General features: G+C 37.4%; 1 protein-coding gene across 2 annotated transcripts; it reads right to left on the bottom strand.

The window, feature by feature from the left end:
- Positions 1-1,301: 1,301 nt before the first annotated feature.
- On the bottom strand, positions 1,302-22,395 carry LOC136251272 (uncharacterized). 2 transcript variants are annotated; one of them, XM_066043700.1, is made up of 15 exons: positions 22,201-22,395; positions 19,809-19,945; positions 18,819-19,307; positions 17,980-18,174; positions 17,540-17,926; positions 8,118-8,306; positions 6,963-7,154; positions 6,103-6,179; positions 4,574-4,887; positions 3,753-4,034; positions 2,621-2,774; positions 2,469-2,561; positions 2,296-2,409; positions 2,158-2,243; positions 1,302-1,595 (listed from the first exon to the last, which is right to left on the bottom strand). In XM_066043700.1, exons 2-15 carry the CDS (start codon positions 19,873-19,875, stop codon positions 1,403-1,405), a joined length of 2,832 nt encoding a protein of 943 aa, XP_065899772.1. In that variant the 5' UTR covers positions 19,876-19,945; positions 22,201-22,395; the 3' UTR covers positions 1,302-1,402. The 2 variants fall into 2 exon arrangements, with proteins under 2 accessions (XP_065899772.1, XP_065899771.1); XM_066043699.1 differs by having other exon boundaries at positions 6,103-6,182; positions 22,201-22,394.
- Between the last annotated feature and the right edge of the window lie 489 nt (positions 22,396-22,884).

A 22,884-nucleotide genomic window follows, 5' to 3' on the forward strand; every position in this document is an offset into this window, starting at 1 on the left:
ATCCACATAAGCAAATAAAGTAGTTGCAGGTCTTTTAAAGTTAACATCCTTGTCAGTTGATAAGAGGCCCCCTTCTCTTGTGCCAGTTCAACTGAGGAATGAGTGCTAGGAGAAGTTCCATCAAGCAAAGAGTTAATGGTGTTGGTGAGCAAGAGCCCTAGAGCACAACAGATACTGTGTGTATAAACAATCACTAATCTTATGCACTTGGCTTGAAATTGAAAAGTATGCAGACCTTAGTTGAAACCATGTAAGTATATAGGTTGTCACACTGTTATAGATGCATTTTGAAAATGTGCTCTTAATTGAGATGTAGCCACTGAGAAGAGAAGATCATGACATATTGTTTGTTTTCTCCTGTCATATTTGGAACAAGCATGCGATTGGTCTAAATTTAAGAAATATTGTTTTTTAAATATTGTTTCAGAATGAACAGGCACATAAGATCAACGGTAACTATTTTTACAGTAGTTCATTCTTAAGGTATGGTTTTACTGAAATGTGCCAAAAAGCTCTCCTGATGTATTCACATTTCACAACTTGCTAGTTAATTAATTTTTACATTTGACAACTTATAAACAACAGATTGAGTCTAATTACAAAAAAAATGTCGCACAATGTAGGTATTTACAGTAACGTTTAGTAGTCAAGATTCTCATTTTATCTCCCTTCTATTGCAAAAATTTCTAACTGTTTGTTCAGAACCTTCTACATACTAAGCAAGCACCACAGCTAGTGTTTCTTAATCTTTTATATAGTTTTTTAACATACTGCATTATATTCATAATCCTTCTGTATGTATGCAAGTTACCTAAATGACAAGACTTAACAGCAAATCAGTGATAGAGTATAGTATCACATGTTATAACTATAGCTATGACTATAATTACCATAATATACTTCCATAATTCCATTAAATATTTGGATCCGTCACTGCATGTTCTTCACGCATCTCTCCTTAATAGTCATTCGTAGTAGATTCTTGCACCCTTTGCAATGATTACTGAGGCAGCAATATCATATACATACATAGTCCTAGTGCTAGTAATCAAGGGGATGGCTAGCCACTGTCTGTGGAAGCAAAGTAGTGTATGGCTACGTGAGACCATATATAAATAGAGCAGCTTTAATTTGATCTTTTTATGCATTTCTCACTGATAAAAATTTACAGTATGGCATTATGCTAGCATTGTACCTGATGTTTCACAGCACCTATTATACTCAAAGTTATGCCAGTGTAACCAGCTGGTGCCTACTCGATCAGGTCCATGTACAAATTCACATACATAAATGTATCAAGTAAAACACTATTCATCATGTTGTTTTTTTTATTATCAAGCTCATGTACAAAATGTATTAGGTTAAAATTTACATTGAAAGTGGAATAAGTAAATAAAGTTATTTATATTTGTCTGTACTTATACTGTAGGTCATTGTAAAGGTCCTTAGCACATTCCAAAGGAGCTCCCAACTTTATACCATCTTCACTAGCAACTTGTTTATCCTCATCAGACCAACCCAACAGGTAGTTACCATTACCAGCTAGTAACTTTGTGATCTGTCCAAACTGTGGTCTTGATCTTGGATCAGGATGCCTACAAAGAAAACAATACATTCAAGTGTTGCTGGTAGTATTTTCAGTGTTAACTAATAAATTAATTTGTTGCTTGCATGTTTTAGAATCAGACTTATTCTACTGTAGAGAGAAGGTGGCAGGATGCAAATGAACAAGTGTACAATTTTGCATCTAAAAGTTGTTCTCCTAAGGTTCCATTAGGTGACAGGGCCTACAAAACCTGAGCATGTGCGAATATAAACTTTACCTACTTTTTCAAACTCATAATATTATGCAATGGCCAGTGTTTGAGGAACACTGGGCACAAACTACACCCTATCAAAACAATAGGTCATATCCCTATACCAGAGGATATCTGCATTCTAAATTTATGAAGCCTCCTTGTCTGGTTAAAAGAGGGAAAGTGGGAAAGACAACCAAATGCCCATATATACAGCTCTTAATACTGTCATTGAGTCATTGGGTACACAGTTGTAAGGCAGATGCAGTGAGGCACAGTGCCTAAATGCTGATCTGTTGTATGCATTCATTAGGTGGTTGCTTTCTCATAGAATATTGTATAATGTTGTACTGTCACATACCAACACTTTATCATCATTCTATAGAATGCTCTTGGACACCCAGGAGGAGGTGGTAGCCTATAGCCATTGTCAATCTTCTCTAGTATCTAAATTAAACCAAATTACTTTAGTCTATAACAAGTAGTGATCTTGACTAACTTCAATAGTAGACAAGCTTTTAAATGGTTTATACCCCAAACTCCATATTTCATATACCACACATCCATAACTCCATACATCACTTTGGATTGAGTATCTCCTGTAGTGAAGTGCCTATACAGACAAAGGGTATCCCAATCTTAACACTTAATATTATACAATGAAATGAATACCTCAGGAGCTGTCCACTTTACTGGTATCTTCCCACCTGATATTAAGTAGTAGTTTTGGTTAAGTAGATCACGAGACATTCCAAAGTCAGCAATCTGATGATTACAAGTTAGTTTTTATAATAACACTTAGTTACTCAATCATACAAACGTACCTTGCATGTGCATTTATCAGACACCAGGATATTTCTAGCTGCCAAGTCTCTGTGTACAAATCTTTTACCACTAAGGTAGGTCATTCCTGCTGCAATCTCATTACAAAATTTTAACAAAGCTACTGGCATCCTCATGTGTGTAGTGGCCTCATTTCTGCATAGTCAAAATATAAACACACATTAATATGATTGAAAATTTAGCACAAAATTTCATACTCAATTTTTAAAGCTGGTGAGCACATCAAAGAAATCATGAAATGTATTAAAAAATTTTAACTAGTTATATATTGTTTGATATCATACAGTACAGTAGTACTGTATATTAGGGATCATGGAGGTTTCACCAGCCATAGTTATGTTACAAAAAAGTTTAAAAAAACAAGTACACGGAAACTTTAGGAATTTTAATTTCAATTAGAGATCACAGAAAAATGTAGGGAAATTGGGGAGGTCGCCTACACATACTAGTGGACATTTAATCCCTAATTCAGCCATTGGTATAGACTGAAGTAGAGATTAAATGTTCACTTGTATATCTGCAAGTGTAGGCAACCTCCCTACTTTTTCTATGATTCCTAATCAAACTAAAATTCCTAACTTTTCCTTATACTTGTTTAAATTGTTTAGAGTATTTCTATATATGTTATATTAATTGCAGATAGATCAATGAAGTTGACAGCTTCATTAGGATAACTTATGATTTACAGACTTGAGTTATTGTTTATATAGCTAAATTGTTAAACAACTGATTGATTTGGTCACGTTAAAACTTTGGTTGTTGTATCAGTTAACACTTACATCCTTGGCTGCTTCCAGAGATCAACTCTATCAGTTGCTAGTTAGTTTTACTTTCATGGAATGCCCACTATGTACAACCAAGCTGTTTAGGTAAGTGACTAAGTAACTAAGTATGAGTTACATGTATTGTTTGTGTACGATATCAAGTTGAAAGCTTGCTGTACATCTATGAATTAAGGTGTTAAAATAATGTGAATTGTGGTGAGGATTGCATACTACTTGTGGATAACTCTCAAAGTAGTGGCTCGTGCTCAGTGCTTTTTACTACTTTATTGGCCACTCAACTCACTATCATGAGTCTTGAAATAATGCTACTACATGGTCATTTACTTACAAATGACGAAGGTCTATCAGCATATTTTTCAGATCTCCACGAGACATATACTCCAACACAATCATGGCAGGAGCTTCTGTCACCACACCATACAGCTTGATCACATTCTCATGATCAAACTGGCACATTATGGCAGCTTCCTGGAGGAATCGTAGTTTGTCCTTATCATTAGCATCAATGTTTAATGTTTTCACTGCAACTTCTGTTTCTTGGTCAATTGATGATTTCCACATGGCATGAGTGACCACTCCAAATTCACCTGCACCCAATTGCTCCAGGTTCCTGTAGTTTGTAAATGTGAAATATGTTTATGCACATATTTGTATGTAGAGCCAAAAGACCATTACAATTACTTTCCTTTTTTGTAATATATCACATTATACTACTGTAATCACAAAATGTGGCATACGTACATCTAAGCCACACACTAGATGTTCTCCAACTAAAACTACATAAGTAACTTTACCATAATTTACTTTTTTCATTGTAAATAATTTTGTATGCAAAACTTGTATGAAAATTTCTTACACAAAAATTTTACATAAGATTAAACTACTCTAATAGAGCAGTCATTCATGTAAATCATACGAAAGTATATATATTTACATAAAAATTTATTTTTGCATGAAAATAAAGTGAATTACAGTATATACCTCTATTTTTTGCAGTGACATAATTGCTGTCTATCTACATGTTGTATGATAACTACCATACTTAAAGCAAAATTTAATGGCCATGATATAATAATGACAGATACTAATGGAAAGCCATAGAATCAGTATTAACATAGGCACATGTAATACATCTTTGCATTTACAAACCTTATTTCATGATGATAGAGTTTACGAAATCTTTTCCCTTCAAATTCTTCATATATTTTGTTTAATTTTAAAGGTGGTTCATAGTAAATAGGTCCATAACTATCTTCATCTTCAAATGGTGTATCATAAATTAGCTGCTCAACTTCCAATGAGGTGCAGTCTACTATTGCATATGGTGAAGGACCAGACATTTCAAACACTGACACAGGCAATTCATATGGTCGGGCCATTTCATAGATTCCATCCATACTAGGAAATATCTTCTCTAAAACTTCATATTTAGGTGAATCAAGGCTCTTACACTCTGAAGCAGGCTGCAAATATAATGAGAGTATCACTGCTAAATTAGCAGAATTAGTAATTATGTTATAGACTTATAGTATTTTGTACTGTATGTATTTATGAGTGCTTGGATGTCAGTGAAACATTCATTCATGGTCACTTCATTATACTCCATACTACATTATCACAAGTAAAGCAACAAAAATTCTTCACTCTGCTAGCTTGTATGTACTTATAATACATATCCATATCAAAAAACCGAACCGTGAAAGAATGGTATGGCCTAAAAGCCTGGATGAAAAAAGTTCTGAAATCAAAGGTGGCGGCCAAGAATGGCTGCAATGATGTTAATGAATTTTAATAATGGCTGTGTGCATCATTAACATCACTGCAGCCATTTCTTGGCCACCACATTTCAGAACTCTTTTCAACTTGGCTTTTATACCATGCCATTTTTCACAACTTGGCTGTTTTGTGTGGATTTCAATTTCTGCTAATTCACTAGGTAGTAAGTAGGTTGTAGCTAGTTTGTTGTAGTTGACCCAAAAAGAATAATATATAGCAATCTCTCTCTCTCTCAAGTTAGCAAGCCAGTTTACCAATAGTGTAGTAAATGTAATATTGGTAAAAAAGCCAGGCTGCTCCAGTATTTGCTGGAAAATCACTATTTGAACTTTCTAATAGAACAGTCACAGTTACTCTAATAGTGTAGTCAATCATGACTACACTGTTATACTATACTGCACTGCTAGAGTATTAGAAGTAACATTATTTCAATTGCTTTCTCTTGATCTGGCCAGCCAAAAGCAAATAGCTTTCTCCGGCCTTGCAGAAGTATTTTGCAACCACGATATTTCTAATTATAGTCCAAGCATTTTACAAGTGGCAACATTTTACCACTAGGTGTGACTAGTGATATGATACAGTTAATGCTAGCTGGGTGTTATTCTTCAAAATAACCTGTTTTTACCTTTACAATTTCCACTACTCTACTATAAATACTATTTTGAAGCCTTCTAAATGATGCAACGCTTTATCTGAAAGTCCTTTTATAAAACAAGTGAGTTATGAGGCTATAAAAGATTCATTTAGTATTAGGTCAATTTGAGTAGTGTAAAAATAGAAAGGAGGAGCATGTATATACTGAACATGTTTCAACATGAAAACATGAATACAAAAATGATTGAATAGAACACATGTGTTGACTTCTTTGATGCTACTGAATATACACATGAAATGTACAATACCTTAGGAGGAGGTGCCAGTATCACAGTATCATACATTGCATTATCAATAGCATCAACGTTTTCTGAATCTTGAATACCTGCTGAATATAAAAATGTTAGAACAACATAGAAATGTACATAATATACTGTGCTATTTACACAAGACCTGCTACGTAGCTTGAGACTAGGGACCCGTCGATTTCGCCAGCAAAATTTTTGGCATAATGGTTGGGTAAAAGCAATGAGCAAAATGCTGGCATAATAGGTGCAATTTTTGTGAAGTGGACATAAAGATTGCACAAAAGATCGAGATACTCTAATAGAACAGTCAGACACGCTAAAATATCGACAATGCATAGCTAATTGTTACAGGAACAACAAGTGACAATCGAGGTACCCTAATAAAACAGTCACACATGTTAAACAATATTAGCTGGCTTCTTGCTTTACATGTTAGAAGTAATTTCTGATCGAGATACTCTAATAGAACAGTCACTTTAAGGCAAAACTGTAGCTTTGCAATTGGAAATATTCAATTAACAAAGATCAGTGCTGAGCAAAATTTATAATTCTTGAGCAAAATATGGAGCATAATAGGTGAAAAATAAAAGAATTGCTGGAAAGAAAAATAGGTAGAAAAAAAAGCAAAATAGACTGGTCCCTACTTGAGACATAGGTATATAGTTAGCTATGTAGGCACAAGCCAACCTGTAGTACTATGTGTTAGTACCTATGTGTGTGTGTGTATGTGTGTGTGTGTGTGTGTTTGTGTGTGCACCGTGTACCCAAATTCATGCATGTGTATGTACTAAGCATTAATAAATGTTTCTACTCAAATAAAATTCCTTTTATGTAATTGATTTACTGTATACATGATATACCTTTAGTTGAATCTTTGTTGTTGTCAGTAGGATATTTTTTCCTCAACTGTGATCTTTTCACAATAAATATCACCACAAGTACAACTATCACAACAGCTATGATGCATACAACTACTCCTACTACTCCACCAACAATAGCACCACCACCACTGGAAGAGCCTGATCCTCCACCATCATCACCAACTGGAGTGACTATTGAAATAATATAATAATACAATTAATGTTACACACTGTAGTAAGACATTAAATCACATAAGGTTCTGTAGCAGCAACTAGACAATAAGATGGTGCCACAAAACAATATTTTTAGAGGGCCACTAACAATTAATTTGTCAGTACAGGTGTATCTGTAACAGTCAAGCTGTGAAAAACGGTGCAGTCCTCCAAAAAGACTAGAGTTAAAAAGTTATGAAATCACCAAAATGCCAATCATTTTAATGATGATAGCCATTAAATTACCTTTGGTTTCACATTTCTTCACATTTTTTGGATAGTCACACCCTCTCTTCACAGCTTGGTTGTTGCGGCATAGATATCACCTTCAAATTTGCTATGTGGACTACCCTACCAGGTGGGCACATTTACAGCAAAAGTGGTTCCAATCAGTTAAGGAATTGCGAGCTACATATGTATAAAAATTGTGTTTTATTTCTTCTTGTCAATATACCCACTGTGTGGCACACCGGCTCTTGAGCTACATGACAGTGTATGTCTTGACATACATGGCTTAAATACTAATTTGCTGTTTGACACATGTGGTTAGTACTGCTAATATTTTTCTCCACTATTTCACTAGGGACCTGCAAGAAAGTCTGTGTTGCTGCAGGGAGTCAGATACTTAAAACTAAAACTCTGAAAAATATATCAGACCAGGTGGTAGCTATGTAGATCCACAAAAAACTTGCAGTCCATAGGCAAGTGCCTGAGAAGCCACACAGTCTGGGATTCAGCAAGCTTATAGCTGCTGGTAATGCAGCATTCAGAAACACATTTGAGAATACCTACTGTACATATATACATTGTCCTCAACTAAAGATCAGAGGTGTCATTTTATAAATGTACACCTTTTGTCTTCGAGTGAAACTGCAATCATGATAGCATCTTGTCTCTTATCCCTTGAATATATGTATTCAAATACATGTGTATTTAATTTACCTCTTCTACATACACCATCACTACCACTCCATCTCCCATTACTCTGACAGGTCCTAGTGTCACTACCAGTTAGCTCATAACCAGTGTTACATGTGAGATTACAAGAGTCTTCATAGGAAGGAACTTCATCATCTCCCAGCAAACAATTGATTGTTCCATTGTCAGTGTTGAATAATGTGGAACATTGAACTGTTTAAAATTAATGCATACATTATACTCTGACAGTATCATACCTAACATGCAGCTCATACACATTGTTGCATTTTGTATGCTATTAAAAGTACAGACTGTCTGTAGATGTGTACATGTCAGATATGTAAATCAAGGCTGCTGTGGCATAAGACCATTATGCATAGTATTTACGCAATCTGTAATAGACCATGCATGTAATAGGTTCACTTTCATAATTAGATAATGAATCAAGACACACGGTAGTGTGTCGTGCGGCCCAAGAAGCCGGCGCGTAACACCCGTGAGTATATTGACAGGAAGAAAGAAAACGCAATTTTCGCACCTCCGTAGCTCTGTGCTTCCTTGATGAAACAAGACGATTTTTGCTGTGGACATTCCCCCCAACTGCAGCACTCCACATTCCAAATTTGGGCGAAATCGCTTCGCGCGTTCCCGAGATATGCGACTTCAAAAATTGGCTCAGTTTCTTCGTTTTCTTCTTCTTCTTCTTCTTCTTCTTCTTATTTTTCTTGTCGCACACTTACAAAAATTGCTATAAAACTCGAACGCCATATCCTATTGCCTTGAAATTTGGCACACAGAAGGGGGATATAAAGGCGCATCTCGGTACCAACTTTGGCTGGAATACGATAAACAGGCAAAGAGTTATGAGCGATTATTCACGAAAATTAACACCAATATGTTGTCACGCCTACAGGGTAAACCGCGTATGGGAAGAAGCTGAAAATCGGTGGGTGAATAGGTTAACTATTGAACCTCAAACCTTTTGTGGTTTGAAAGAAATCGAGCTAAAAAACAGGAAGATACAACGAAAAAACCAGCAGTGTGTAACAATTACGCAATCGAGATTAGCTAATAAAAATAACGACTGCTTGCCACGCCTACCAGATAAACCGCTTCGGGTAATGCTTTGAAAATCGTTGTACAGATGGAGTAATCATCTTAGAAAGGCTCATCAATGGTGTAGAAGAATCAGACTTAAAGCCACGGAGTTATAACACGAAATCCAACTTGGTGCAGCAAGTGCGAGATCGAGATACTCTAATAGAGCAGTCATGCATCCTAATAGAGCAGTCACCCTGAAGAGAATTCAAGAGATCAGCTAGAAACAAGAAACCTGTATAGAGATCAGCTACACACAAGTCACCCTGTAGAGAGATCAGCTAGAAGAAGTTACCTTGTAGGGAGTTCATGCAACTATGGAAATGGATAGTTCAGCTAGAAAAAATTACCTTGTATAGAGTTTAGCTACAAAGAAACCACCATGTGGAGAGTTCAGCTACAAAGAAACCACCATGTAGAGAGTTCAGCTGCAAAGAAATCACCCTGTAGAAAATGCAGCCACAAACAAATTGCCCTGTAGAAAGATCAGTTAGAAGAAGTTACCTTTTAGAGAGTTCAGCTACAAAGAAACCACCCTGTAGAGAGATCAGCTAGAAGAAGTTACCTTGTAGATTGTTCAGCTACAACCAAATCACCCTGTAGAGAGATCAGCTAGTCTAAGAAGAAGTTATCTTGTAGAGAGTTCAACTACAAAGAAACCACCCTGTAGAGAGATCAGCTAGAAGAAGTTACCTTGTAGATCGTTCAGCTACAAACAAATCACCCTGTAGCGAGATCAGCTAGAAGAAGTTACCTTGTAGAGAGTTCAGCTACAAAGAAACCACCATGTAGAGAGTTCAGCTGCAAAGAAATCACCCTGTATAAAATTCTGCCACAAACAAATTGCCCTGTAGAAAGATCAGTTAGAAGAAGTTACCTTGTAGAGAGTTCAGCTACAAAGAAACCATTTTGTAAAGAGCTCAGCTGCAAACAAATCACCTGTACAGAATTCAGCTATGAACAAATCACCCTGTAGAGAGATCAGCTAGAAGAAGTTACCTTGTAGATAGTTCAGCTACAAACAAATCTCCCTGTAGAGAGATCAGCTAGAAGAAATTACCTTGTAGAGAGTTCAGCTACAAAGAAACCATCATTTAGAAAGTTCAGCTTCAAACAAATCATCCTGTAGAGAGATCAGCTAGAAGAAATTACCTTGTAGAGAGTTCAGCTACAAAGAAACCATCATTTAGAAAGTTCAGCTTCAAACAAATCACCTGTAGAGAGTTCAGCTACAAACAAATCTCCCTGTAGAGAGATCAGCTAGAAGAAATTACCTTGTAGAGAGTTCAGCTACAAAGAAACCATCATTTAGAAAGTTCAGCTTCAAACAAATCTCCCTGTAGAGAGATCAGCTAGAAGAAGTTACCTTGTAGAGAGTGAAGCTACAAACAAATCATCCTATTGAAAGATCAGCTAGAAGAAGTCACCTTGTAGAAATTTCAGTTACAAAGAAACCACCATGTAGAGAGTTCAGCTACAAACTATCCACCTTGTAGAGACATCAGCTAGAAAAGTTACCTTGTAGAGAGTTCAGCTACAAACAAATCTCCCTGTAGAGAGATCAGCTAGAAGAAATTATCTTGTAGAGAGTTCAGCTACAAAGTAACCATTCTGTAAAGAGCTCAGCTGCAAACAGATCACCTGTACAGAATTCAGCTCCAAACAAATCACCCTGTAGAGAGATCAGCTAGAAGATATTACCATGTAGATAGTTCAGCTACAAACAAATCACCCTGTAGAAAGATCAGTTAGAAGAAGTTACCTTTTAGAGAGTTCAGCTACAAAGAAACCATTCTGTAAAGAGCTCAGCTGCAAACAAATCACCTGTACAGAATTCAGCTACAAACAAATCACCTGTAGAGAGTTCAGCTACAAACAAATCTCCCTGTAGAGAGATCAGCTAGAAGAAGTTACCTTGTAGAGAGTGAAGCTACAAACAAATCACCCTATTGAAAGATCAGCTAGAAGAAGTCACCTTGTAGAAAGTTCAGTTACAAAAAGAAACCACCATGTAGAGAGTTCAGCTACAAACTAGTCACCTTGTAGAGACATCAGCTAGAAAAGTTACCTTGTAGAGAGTTCAGCTACAAAGAAACCATTCTGTAAAGAGCTCAGCTGCAAACAAATCACCTGTACAGAATTCAGCTACAAACAAATCACCTGTAGAGAGTTCAGCTACAAACAAAAAACCCTGTAGAGAGATCAGCTAGAAGAAGTTACCTTGTAGAGAGTGAAGCTACAAACAAATCACCCTATTGAAAGATCAGCTAGAAGAAGTCACCTTGTAGAAAGTTCAGTTACAAAAAGAAACCACCATGTAGAGAGTTCAGCTACAAACTAGTCACCTTGTAGAGACATCAGCTAGAAAAGTTACCTTGTAGAGAGTTCAGCTACAAAGAAACCATTCTGTAAAGAGCTCAGCTGCAAACAAATCACCTGTACAGAATTCAGCTACAAACAAATCACCTGTAGAGAGTTCAGCTACAAACAAATCACCCTGTAGAGAGATCAGCTAGAAGAAGTTACCTTGTAGAGAGTGAAGCTACAAACAAATCACCCTATTGAAAGATCAGCTAGAAGAAGTCACCTTGTAGAAAGTTCAGTTACAAAAAGAAACCACCATGTAGAGAGTTCAGCTACAAACTAGTCACCTTGTAGAGACATCAGCTAGAAAAGTTACCTTGTAGAGAGTTCAGCTACAAAGAAACCATTCTGTAAAGAGCTCAGCTGCAAACAAATCACCTGTACAGAATTCAGCTACAAACAAATCACCTGTAGAGAGTTCAGCTACAAACAAATCTCCCTGTAGAGAGATCAGCTAGAAGAAGTTACCTTGTAGAGAGTGAAGCTACAAACAAACCACCCTATTGAAAGATCAGCTAGAAGAAGTCACCTTGTAGAAAGTTCAGTTACAAAAAGAAACCACCATGTAGAGAGTTCAGCTACAAACTAGTCACCTTGTAGAGACATCAGCTAGAAAGGTTACTTTGTAGAGAGTTCAGCTACAAAGAAACCATTCTGTAAAGAGCTCAGCTGCAAACAAATCACCTGTACAGAATTCAGCTACAAACAAATCACCCTGTAGAGAGATCAGCTAGAAGAAATTACCTTGTAGATAGTTCAGCTACAAACAAATCACCCTGTAGAAAGATCAGTTAGAAGAAGTTACTTTGTAGAGAGTTCAGCTACAAAGAAACCGTAAAGAGCTCAGCTGCAAACAAATCACCTGTACAGAATTCAGCTACAAACAAATCACCCTGTAGAGAGATCAGCTAGAAGAAGTTACCTTGTAGAGAGTGAAGCTACAAACAAACCACCCTATTGAAAGATCAGCTAGAAGAAGTCACCTTGTAGAAAGTTCAGTTACAAAAAGAAACCACCATGTAGAGAGTTCAGCTACAAACTAGTCACCTTGTAGAGACATCAGCTAGAAAGGTTACTTTGTAGAGAGTTCAGCTACAAAGAAACCATTCTGTAAAGAGCTCAGCTGCAAACAAATCACCTGTACAGAATTCAGCTACAAACAAATCACCCTGTAGAGAGATCAGCTAGAAGAAATTACCTTGTAGATAGTTCAGCTACAAACAAATCACCCTGTAGAAAGATCAGTTAGAAGAAGTTACTTTGTAGAGAGTTCAGCTACAAAGAAACCGTAAAGAGCTCAGCTGCAAACAAATCACCTGTACAGAATTCAGCTACAAACAAATCACCCTGTAGAGAGATCAGCTAGAAGAAGTTACCTTGTAGATAGTTCAGCTATACAAACAAATCACCCTGTAGAGAGATCAGCTAGAAGAAATTACCTTGTAGAGAGTTCAGCTACAAAGAAACCATCATGTAGAGAGTTCAGCTGCAAAGAAATCACCACTGCCCAAATTTCAAGGCAATAGCTCTTTCCAATCTGAAGTTATCAATTGTCAAAGTTGGCAAATTGGATGTGTGGAAGGCCCCTTTTCGCAAATCCGGTCACATATGTAGTATATGTGACCGGATTTACGAAAAAGGGTCTTCCACACACATCCAATTCTATGAACTTGAATGACCATACCTTTGTGCTCAAAGAAGATACTAACCTGAAATTTTGTTCATGCATTAACCTATGTTGTTACTCATCACTGTCCAAATTTCAAGGCAATGCTATTTTCCTATCTGACATTATGAACTGCCAAAGTTCGTAAATTGGATATGTGTGGAAGACCCCTTTTCGCAAATCCGGTCACGTATATATAATTTGTACATTTACTGATAAAATATTTAAAGTGCATCTACTTCATCTTTTCTTCTTCCTGTAGTAAAGAAAAAAACATAGGTTAAAAAATTCCCAAAGCTGGCCATAGGCCGGCTTTGGGGTATACAAATACAAAAAGAAATGAAATCTAATCCAAAACAGCCAAGCTGTAAAAAAGTGTGCGGCCCTCAGAAAGGCTATGGTGAAAAAAGATGTGAAATCCAAGGTGGCGGCCAAGAAATGGCTGTGATGGTAGGTTAATGGTAAAAATTTTAATAATGACAATTCAGGTAAATTTTGTGAAGCGGCACAAAAATTCACCTGAATTGTCGTTATTAAAATTTTTACCATTAACCTACCATCACAGCCATTTCTTGGCCGCCACCTTGGATTTCACATCTTTTTCACCATAGCCTTTCTGAGGGCCGCACACTTTTTTACAGCTTGGCTGTTTTGGATTAGATATATATTACGTGTGTTTTAATGATAATCACGTGATACCGCCACATGGTGTCAGAAGTGTATATTGTACCTCATGGCTACTTGTAATCTACCATTACAACCTCCAAGTACCTTCAACTCTGTCATGTCCAGCAAATGGCCGAAGTAGAAACAAAGATTCAAACAGTTCCACACAGCATCGGGTTATCGGAGAAGACACCAGACAAATACGTGACCTGTTGTACTGCCTGGGGGATGATGCAGCAGACGTTTTAACTTCGACAAACATTTCCGAAGAAGACGTCAAGAAATACAACAAGATTCTTGAAAAGTTCAACAGCTTTTTGAAAGTGAGAAAAACATTGTTTTTGAGAGATCACAGGAAGTCCTGAGCAAAGGAAATACCGAGACGTTTTATCTGGGCACTATTGGAGATGATTCAGCAATTTTTTCCAAGTTTTTGGAATGTACAATTATTCGTTGACAACAAGGAAGTTTCCTTCAAGTTGGACACAGGTGCCGAGGTTACAGCAATAACTGAACAATCATACCAATCCATTGGCAGCCCTTGTTTACAAAAACCTCAGAAACAGCTAAGAGGGCCCAACAATCGCCCCTTAGATGTCATTGGTACTATTACCACAACGATGTCATACATGAACAAATCCTGCTCAACAGACATCTATGTTGTTCGCAATCTAGTGCACAATCTGTGGTCTTGCTGATGATTACAGATTTACACCTGATAGTTCTAGTGGATGCTATTCAAAGTGATAAAGCCACTCTAAAACAGAAGTTCCTTCACTTTTCACTGGTTTAGGCACACTTCAGAACAAATATGACATACAATTGAAGCCAGATGCCAAACTATTTTCTCTGTCTACCACCAGACATGTGTCAATTCCAAGGAGCTAGCAGAGTTAGAGTATATGCAAAGTCTGGATGTAATTTCCAAAGTAGACCAACCAACACCATGGTGTGCGAGAATGGTAGTTGTCCCATAGAAGGCTGGTAAGGTCTGCATTTGTGCAGATCTTAAACCATTGAATGAAAGTGTGCTGCGGGAGACCCATCCTTTACCTCGTGTTGACAAAATCCTTGCACAACTGAATGGAGCTACCATCTCTAGCAAATTAGATGAGAACAGTGGCTTTTGGTAATTTCCACTCACAGAACAGTCCAAGCTTCTCACAACATTTATAACCCCATTTGGTCACTACTGTTTTAACAAACTCGCATTTGGGATTACCAGTGCGCGAGAGTTTTTCCAGAAACAAATGAGCGCCATACTAGCAGGCCTTGAGGGAGTCCTCTATTTGATGGATAACATTTTAGCCTTTGGCAAAGATCGCGTAGAGCACAACAAACAATTCTACATGATCATGAATCAGATCCAACAGGCAGGAGTCACCCTCAATGCGAAGAAGTGTGAGTTTTGGAAAGACAAACTTACCTTTCTTGGTCACATAATAAGCAAGCAAGGCATCTTCCTTGATCCTGATAAACACAAAGAAATTGCAGAGATACTATCTCCCACTACTGTGACTGAGCTAAGATGATATATGGGAATGGCTAACCAATTGGGAAAGTTCACTCCTAGATTGGCCACCATATCTAAGCCATTGCGAGAATTGCTCAATAGTAAACAAGTGTGGTCATGGGGCCCACCCCAAGAAGAAGCATTTACTAAGATAAAGGAGGAACTTATGCAACCCGCTGTTCTCATGACATATGACCCTAGTATTCCTACAAAGATCTCAGCTGATGCATCTTTGGGGAGCAGTCCTTCTGCAACAGAGGAATGACGTATGGCACCCGGTTGTGTATGCCTCATGAGCTATGACAGAGGCAGAGCAGCGCTATGCTCAAATAGAAAAGGAGGCTCTAGCTACAGTTTGGGCATGTGAAATATTCTCCCTGTACATTCTAGGAAGGAGAATTTCAATTGAGACAGATCACAAGCCATTACTAGGCCACAAACGCTTACATAACCTTCCTCCCAGAGTGTTACGCTTCAGATTAAGGCTCATGCGATTAGATTATTCTATTGAACACACACCTGGCAAGTTCCTATACACTGTTGATGTCCTTTCTAGAAGCCCTCTACCAAATCAACCTGACAAATATACAATCGAACTGCACAAGGATGTAGAACACTTCATATCAGCAATTACTTCACAGCTACCTGCCAGCAATGAATGGCTCCCTATATTCGCCAAAGCTCAGTCAGCAGACAGAACATGTAGCAAAGTCATTGACTACTGCAAACATGGTTGGCCAAGTAAATACAAGGTGCCCACAGTCTTGATGGTTTACTGGAAATGTCGTGGTCAGTTTAGTCTTCACAATGAGCTCCTAGTGATACCAAGCCACTTACATACAGAGATTCTCACCAAAATTCACCAAGGTCATCAAGGGATCCGAGGATGTCGACTTAGACTGGTGACTTCTGTCTGGTGGCCAGGAGCATCGAAAGACATTGAAACATTGATACAAAGTTGTCCTCAGTGTTGCAAAATAGCTATACCACGCAAAGAACCATTGATGACCTCATCCTTACCTGTTCATCCTTGGGAAACAGTTGCAGCAGATCTATTTGAACCGAATGGCACTTCTTATTTACTGGTTGTTGATTATTTTTCCAGGTTCCCAGAGGTAGTCAAACTAACCAGCACAACTTTCGTAGCTTATATTCCGACCATTAAAGGCCATTTTCTCTCTCTGTGGCATACCATCTGTCCTTTGCAGTGACAATGGTCCTCAATTTGTGTCTAATGAAATGAAGCAGTTTGCCGAGTCCTACTCCTTAATGCAAATCACTAGCAGTCCGAAGTATCTCCAAAATAATGGGTTGGTGTAGAGAATGGTGCAGACAGTAAAAGGGCTTTTGAACAATTCCACAGACCCTTATATGGCTACTTAGTTACAGGGCGACATTCCTACCATGGTGCAAACTTTCACCTTATGAGAAGAAAAGTTAAAAAACAGAAACACCTCAAGCTTCAGAGCAGCTTAAACCTACTTGGCCATATTTGACTACTTTTCAAGAAAGAGACAGAGAGTACAATCTACAACAGAAGAAACAATACGACCAACAACACAGAGTGAAAGATCAAAAACCTTTGGACATTGACATCCCGGTCTGGGTGACATCAGAATGTGAACCAGTTCCTGGTTGAATGCAGGCTAGCTCTAACCATCCAAGATCCTACATTGTCTCTACACCCACAGGACCCATAAGACAAAATAAACAACATTTGAATCAAAGGACAGATGGAAGAGATTGGCCCTCACCAGAGCCTGTGTCAACTGCAGTTCCTCCAAATGAATTCACTGAAGGCCACAGAATGCAGACACGGTTACAAACAGGAATGGAAATCAGGCCACTTGATTGTCTGCAGTTCTAATGAGCTTAAGTGGCATAAGACTATTATGCATATGTAATAGGCCATGCATGCTATGTAATAGGTTCACTTTCATAATTAGATAATGAATATATATTGCACGTGTGTTTTAATGATAATCACACGATAACGCCACAGCTGCTTGGCACAGCAAAATGCTATATGTGTGCCTGGCCATTCTATTATGTTATGCCTCTAAGAACCTATACATTTTGCATACAGCAACTGCAGTAGTGGCAATGCTTTACCTATAACATACAAATACTTGTTCTCACCTCTTTCACAACTCCATCCTTCTCCACTAGTCACCCAAGTTACTGATGATCCATCACTCAACACATCACACACATATGATGGGTCTCCACTACCATTAAAGCCTTCTTCACACTGCAGATCACACATTGACTGATATGTGCTACTACAAGACTCAGTCAACATGCTGTTCATTGGTAGTGATGATGAGGGACACTCCATGATGGTACAGGACACTGGTGATCCACTCCAGCTACCATCAGACTGACATGTTCTCTGAGGATTACCAGTTAGCTCATAACCAGTGTTACATGTGACATTACAAGTGTCTTCGTACGAAGCAACTCCATCATCTCCCAGTGAACAATCCATTGCTCCATTATTTGGTTTATTTAATACAGAACAGGTCACTATAAAATTGCAATTATGAAAAACATCTATCAACAAACTTTATATCATATACCTTTTCTACACACATCATCACTACCACTCCAGCTCCCATTACTCTGACAGGTCCTAGTGTCACTACCAGTTAGCTCATAACCAGTGTTACATGTGAAATTACAAGTGTCTCCCTCATAACTCACTCCTACTCTACTAGAACTACATGATGTTATCTCTCCATTGGGTGGTGTTGATAGATCATCACATCGAATGTCTAAAATGTAATAAGATGTAACAACACTAATAGTCTATACAGTTCTAGAAGTAAGAGCCACTGACCCGAATCTCAGTAAATTGTATGGCTATTTACTAGATCAGAATGCTAGAGCTTGTGTCGGTTACTAAAATCACTATACACATGTACAGTTATACTCTAATTTAAATGTCTCACTACCTGACATGAGACTAACACTACTACAAAATTACCATGGAAAATGCTTACAGGTTGATTTCACTAAAGTTCATGGTACAGTATGACCCTACCACAGTTGTGGATATCAAATCATTATATTATCATGTTACACGTATCATGGTCAATGAAATTTCAACTAAACCAAACTACATCAAGGGGTAAATAAAGGTACAATTAATGAATCTGAAAGGCAGAGCAATTCAATACATAAATGGTTGCACACTAAATGAATCTTACCTAGCAGTTAGCTATGGTGGTTGTGTCTGATGTTATTTTCATGATCAGGGGCAAAATTTGTTTTAACACCTAAAATCACTATTGTTCTTTAGTTTAAGCCTTGGCAAGCTCAATTATGTACTGTTCCCCCAACTATTTTAGCATAGCAACACATTATCAGATCTGCACATTATAGCATTCTATTCATTTTGATTTCACACAATTCTTACCAAATGATAATTCTATTAGTGGTTGTTGATTGGTCTCTACATTATCCACATTGCTTATATCTATTCTATTACGGGCACTGTTAACATTGTTACTGTAGGATGTGTATCCACTAGTCTCAATACTCCATATTAGTCGTGTTGCATTTAATGGTTGATAATATCCTATCACATCTCCAGGTACAAAATTAATGTCATCACTGTTAGAAATTGTCAAATTAACAAACAAATGATTGAACGCTTTGAATTTTCCACTTGGAATTCGTACTTGACCAAGGTTGGAGTACACAGTTGATCCAGGGAATAAAGGACGCCATATCTGTATCATTGGCGGATTACTGCCTAAGTCACCAAATGCCAAGCTAACTGCAATATGAGTTATTCTGACTGTACAATTAAATCTAATATTAGGAATAATCACTTGTCGACCACTAGGAATTAGATTAGTCCCTTTCTGGTTAACATCAGGATTGTCAATACAACTCTGTCCACCTATAGGAAGTATGCAAAATACTTGAAATGATAAGACAATTCTTATTGGATCATAATTTAATAATTATAATCTGTTGGATCCACCCACAGGGGGGAGAGACACAATTGAAGCAATATGCCCTAAGATCCAACTTGTTGTGGACTCCTAGTCTGTGTGATCTGCCCATACTGCTGCTATACTGTAGTTCATAATTTGCCTGATAGCCACATTTGGTCTTTATAGGCAGCCCTGAATTATTAATAATTATCCACTTTAATACGGAATACCTCAGCTATGCTACTTAAAAAGTTTAGTTATAAATAAGACTATGATGGCATATCATTGTTATGATGGTGACAGTGTCACTTCTGATCACATAGTGCAACTTTACTAGCACAAAGTTTTATGCACTCAACATAAGGAATTGTTGACCACACCAAGGGTTCACACTTTTATGAAATTTTGTTGCTAATAACTATATCAGTCTACAGATACTAAAATTTCATTAGAAATCAGCATACCTGATAAGATGACATAACCCATCATCATTATCACAAATATCATCATCACTGAATTATATCGAGCCATCAGCAACTGATAAAATATCCAGACTGTGGTATTCCAAGGTTGTAAGATTTCTAGTGACTTACCAGAAGATCTGCATATGTAAAATGAAATAAAATTAAAATAAAGTAACTATAAGCTCTTTATAGACCTTATTCACTGAATTAATTTCGTAGCGCTTATAACCTGTTGTGAAGGAGTTGTCCGCCAATGTTCGCCATTTGCAGTACCTAAACCATGGTAACATCACAATTCTCCGCCAAATTTGCCATTTGCAGTACCATAACTATGGTAACATGATAGCAACGGTCGTGCTTGCCCAGTTTTAGAACTCAAAATGGCGTCCGAAACACTATCGTCATGGTGAATGTGGACCCTTGTATGGCTTCGCATGACATCAGAGGGCGCTTACAGTTCTAAATGAATAAGGTCTATAAAGTTTGATTCATTTATTCACCCAAGTACATGTTCTAAATCTTTGTGGATACAGCAATGTGCAAAATCACACAGCTAATCTTTTATTAACAACTCATTTGTTTAACCAGAAATTAAAAGTTACTTTAAACCATTTGACTTTCCTGATTACTATAGCTGAACCTCCATTCTTACATTTACAATAATTGGCTACCACAACTTCTAGTCTACTACATAGCCTAGAGGATTAATCAAATATGTTGTGACTAGCACAACAATCTACAGTTCATACAGCAACCTGCATAGTGTAAGGGATGATTAAGGATTAAGGCAAGGGTGACGTACTTATATATTACATATGTTAAGTTGACAGTTAATGAAGTAAGGTATGTAGTTGTACTGTAGATATGAACTTTCTGCAGGTACAGCAACTTGCCTGATTCCATAAGCAATTACAGTTATCACACATGTGTACATGTGGTACGCATGTAGATAACAAAATAGTTTGTTCTACAATCAACGGACCAGGATTGTATAGCAATGGAAAAGTCTGGGATTTAAATTTGGAGAAACATATATATGTTTACAGAACTGTGAGCATACACAACCAGAGCAATAATGCCAAGATTATTGATCACGGTTTGCTGCATTTGCCTACAAGCAATAAGGCCCTAGTGGGATTAATACAATACAGTAATTAACTTGGTGACACTTGTTGGAACAATTTGTGTAAGTGCCACTCTTATGGTGCACTCATTGTTCCTGCAGTTAATAAAACAAAGTTTATTTTGCAAAATGTTTCTGTATAATCATTAAAGTTTGCTCACATACCAAAAAGGTATACAGATACCACCTATATAGCCTGTAGCTATATATCACAAAAAAAGTTATAGCTACAGGGTGTGAATGGATCAAAAATATCTCCTAGGTTACCAATTTGTTATAACAGCAATTGTATGACAAAGTTATCACCATAGGAACTACCATACAAAAGCTAGCTACTGATTTGTAATAATAACTCCACAGCTTTATTGGTTTTATTGGCTATCACATTTTAATATCTAGATCAGTTAGTATAAGCACTTTATAATATAATCTAAACTTCAGAAGTGCCATTAATATTTTTATACTCTAGATCATCTAACCAAACCATGTAAGCAGTGAATACTGATTAGTTTTGTAGCAATCTGCAATAAAAGCAGCTACAATACTTCACCTTGACAGTTCAACCAATACCATAACACATACATACACTTCAGTGATCTATTCACACACTTAATTCCTAAGCTAACCCTGAGATGTGATGCATGTTTCAATGTTTACAAATCACAAACCCACCACATACAGGTAGTTAGTCTACAAACCTCACAAGTGAATATAATACTGAACTATGACGTTTCAGCCACAGTTATACACAGGTTGCCAAGCAATACTTGTCAGTATGAACCAAATCAGTAGCTTAACCTTAACTTTAATACTCGTTCGTATGCACAATTATTCTCTTGCCAGGCTGATAAAACTGATTTGACTAAATTGACGACTTCCTCAGGATTTTTTCGGCTCGGATTTCTTACTGATACTGTAGCTACGTAGCAATTAATCAATCAATCAATCAATCAATCAATCACGTAACTACCCCGTTCCCTATCGCCGTTATCAGACTTAGGCTCGAGGTTAGGCTGATTCATCATCACGCGTAACTGACTTCAAACACTAGCCACCACTATAGTGAACTTGACCTCTAGCTAGCTAGCGCGTGCGAGAAATCTGGAGGGGATACGGTTCAGTAGCTACACACTATGCACATGCACGTACTCAACTACGTAGCTAGCCATGTTGCGCTGGTATGGTCATAGATATTATATATCTATGGTACGTGTGTAGCCGGCAATCATAAGATCACACATCACAACGAAGGTTATATAGATTGCTAACCTGTTGTTGATCGTGTCGCTGTTCAATCTAGATCATCGAAAACTTGTCAAATACTATACATGTAGTTAGTTATTAAATTAATTTTTCACCAAAGCACTTTTTGTACAAGTGTATGGCGCACGTGAACCGGCACCTCGACTACACTCCTTCAAGGATGGTGATGTTTGGTGAACTTGAGTGGATGGTTTCCTCATAATAAAATTAAGCTTCTGTATGTAGAAAGTTACATCACTGGTGAGCAAGATAGTAGCTGAAGTCATCACCATGAAGCCATGTAAGCTATCGTTAAGTAGTTAGTGACTAGCCGTGTTGTATATAGACACATTAGGCCAGGTAAACTTGATTACTTGTTTCTCAACCACAAAAATTTGGATTTCCATGCTGGCGGGAGGTCATTTTTCATTATTTATTATTACAGAAAACTGATCCAAATCAAGCTGTATGCTACTATAAAGGTTAGCTAAAACCTTTTAAGAACTAGAACTTACATTGTACCACCGTTTCTGAGATGCAAGTGACATTTGCTGTACATATATGCTGTAAAATGATAGCCAGCCTTCTTAGCATCGAAATACGTGTGCACGTGATTGATAAGAGTAATAATGAAATTAGAGGTGGTGTGGTAAAAAGGGATGCGGGTGGGAATGAGAAACAATTAATCAAGTTCAGGGCACAGCTGAAAAA

Source organism: Dysidea avara, chromosome 3, assembly GCF_963678975.1.
Source record: "Dysidea avara chromosome 3, odDysAvar1.4, whole genome shotgun sequence".
Classification (NCBI taxonomy): domain Eukaryota; kingdom Metazoa; phylum Porifera; class Demospongiae; order Dictyoceratida; family Dysideidae; genus Dysidea; species Dysidea avara.

Bases quoted from the DNA above. Each gene is read 5' to 3' on its own strand.
- LOC136251272 (XM_066043699.1), bottom strand. From the start codon at position 19,875: ATGGCTCGATATAATTCAGTGATGATGATATTTGTGATAATGATGATG. The intron at 8,307-17,539 runs GTGAGAACAAGT...AATTTTAAACAG, and splicing joins AGGATGGAGTTGTGAAAGAG to TTCAATGTTCCACATTATTC. The intron at 2,244-2,295 runs GTTAGTCAAGAT...GGTTTAATTTAG, and splicing joins AAAGCTTGTCTACTATTGAA to ATACTAGAGAAGATTGACAA.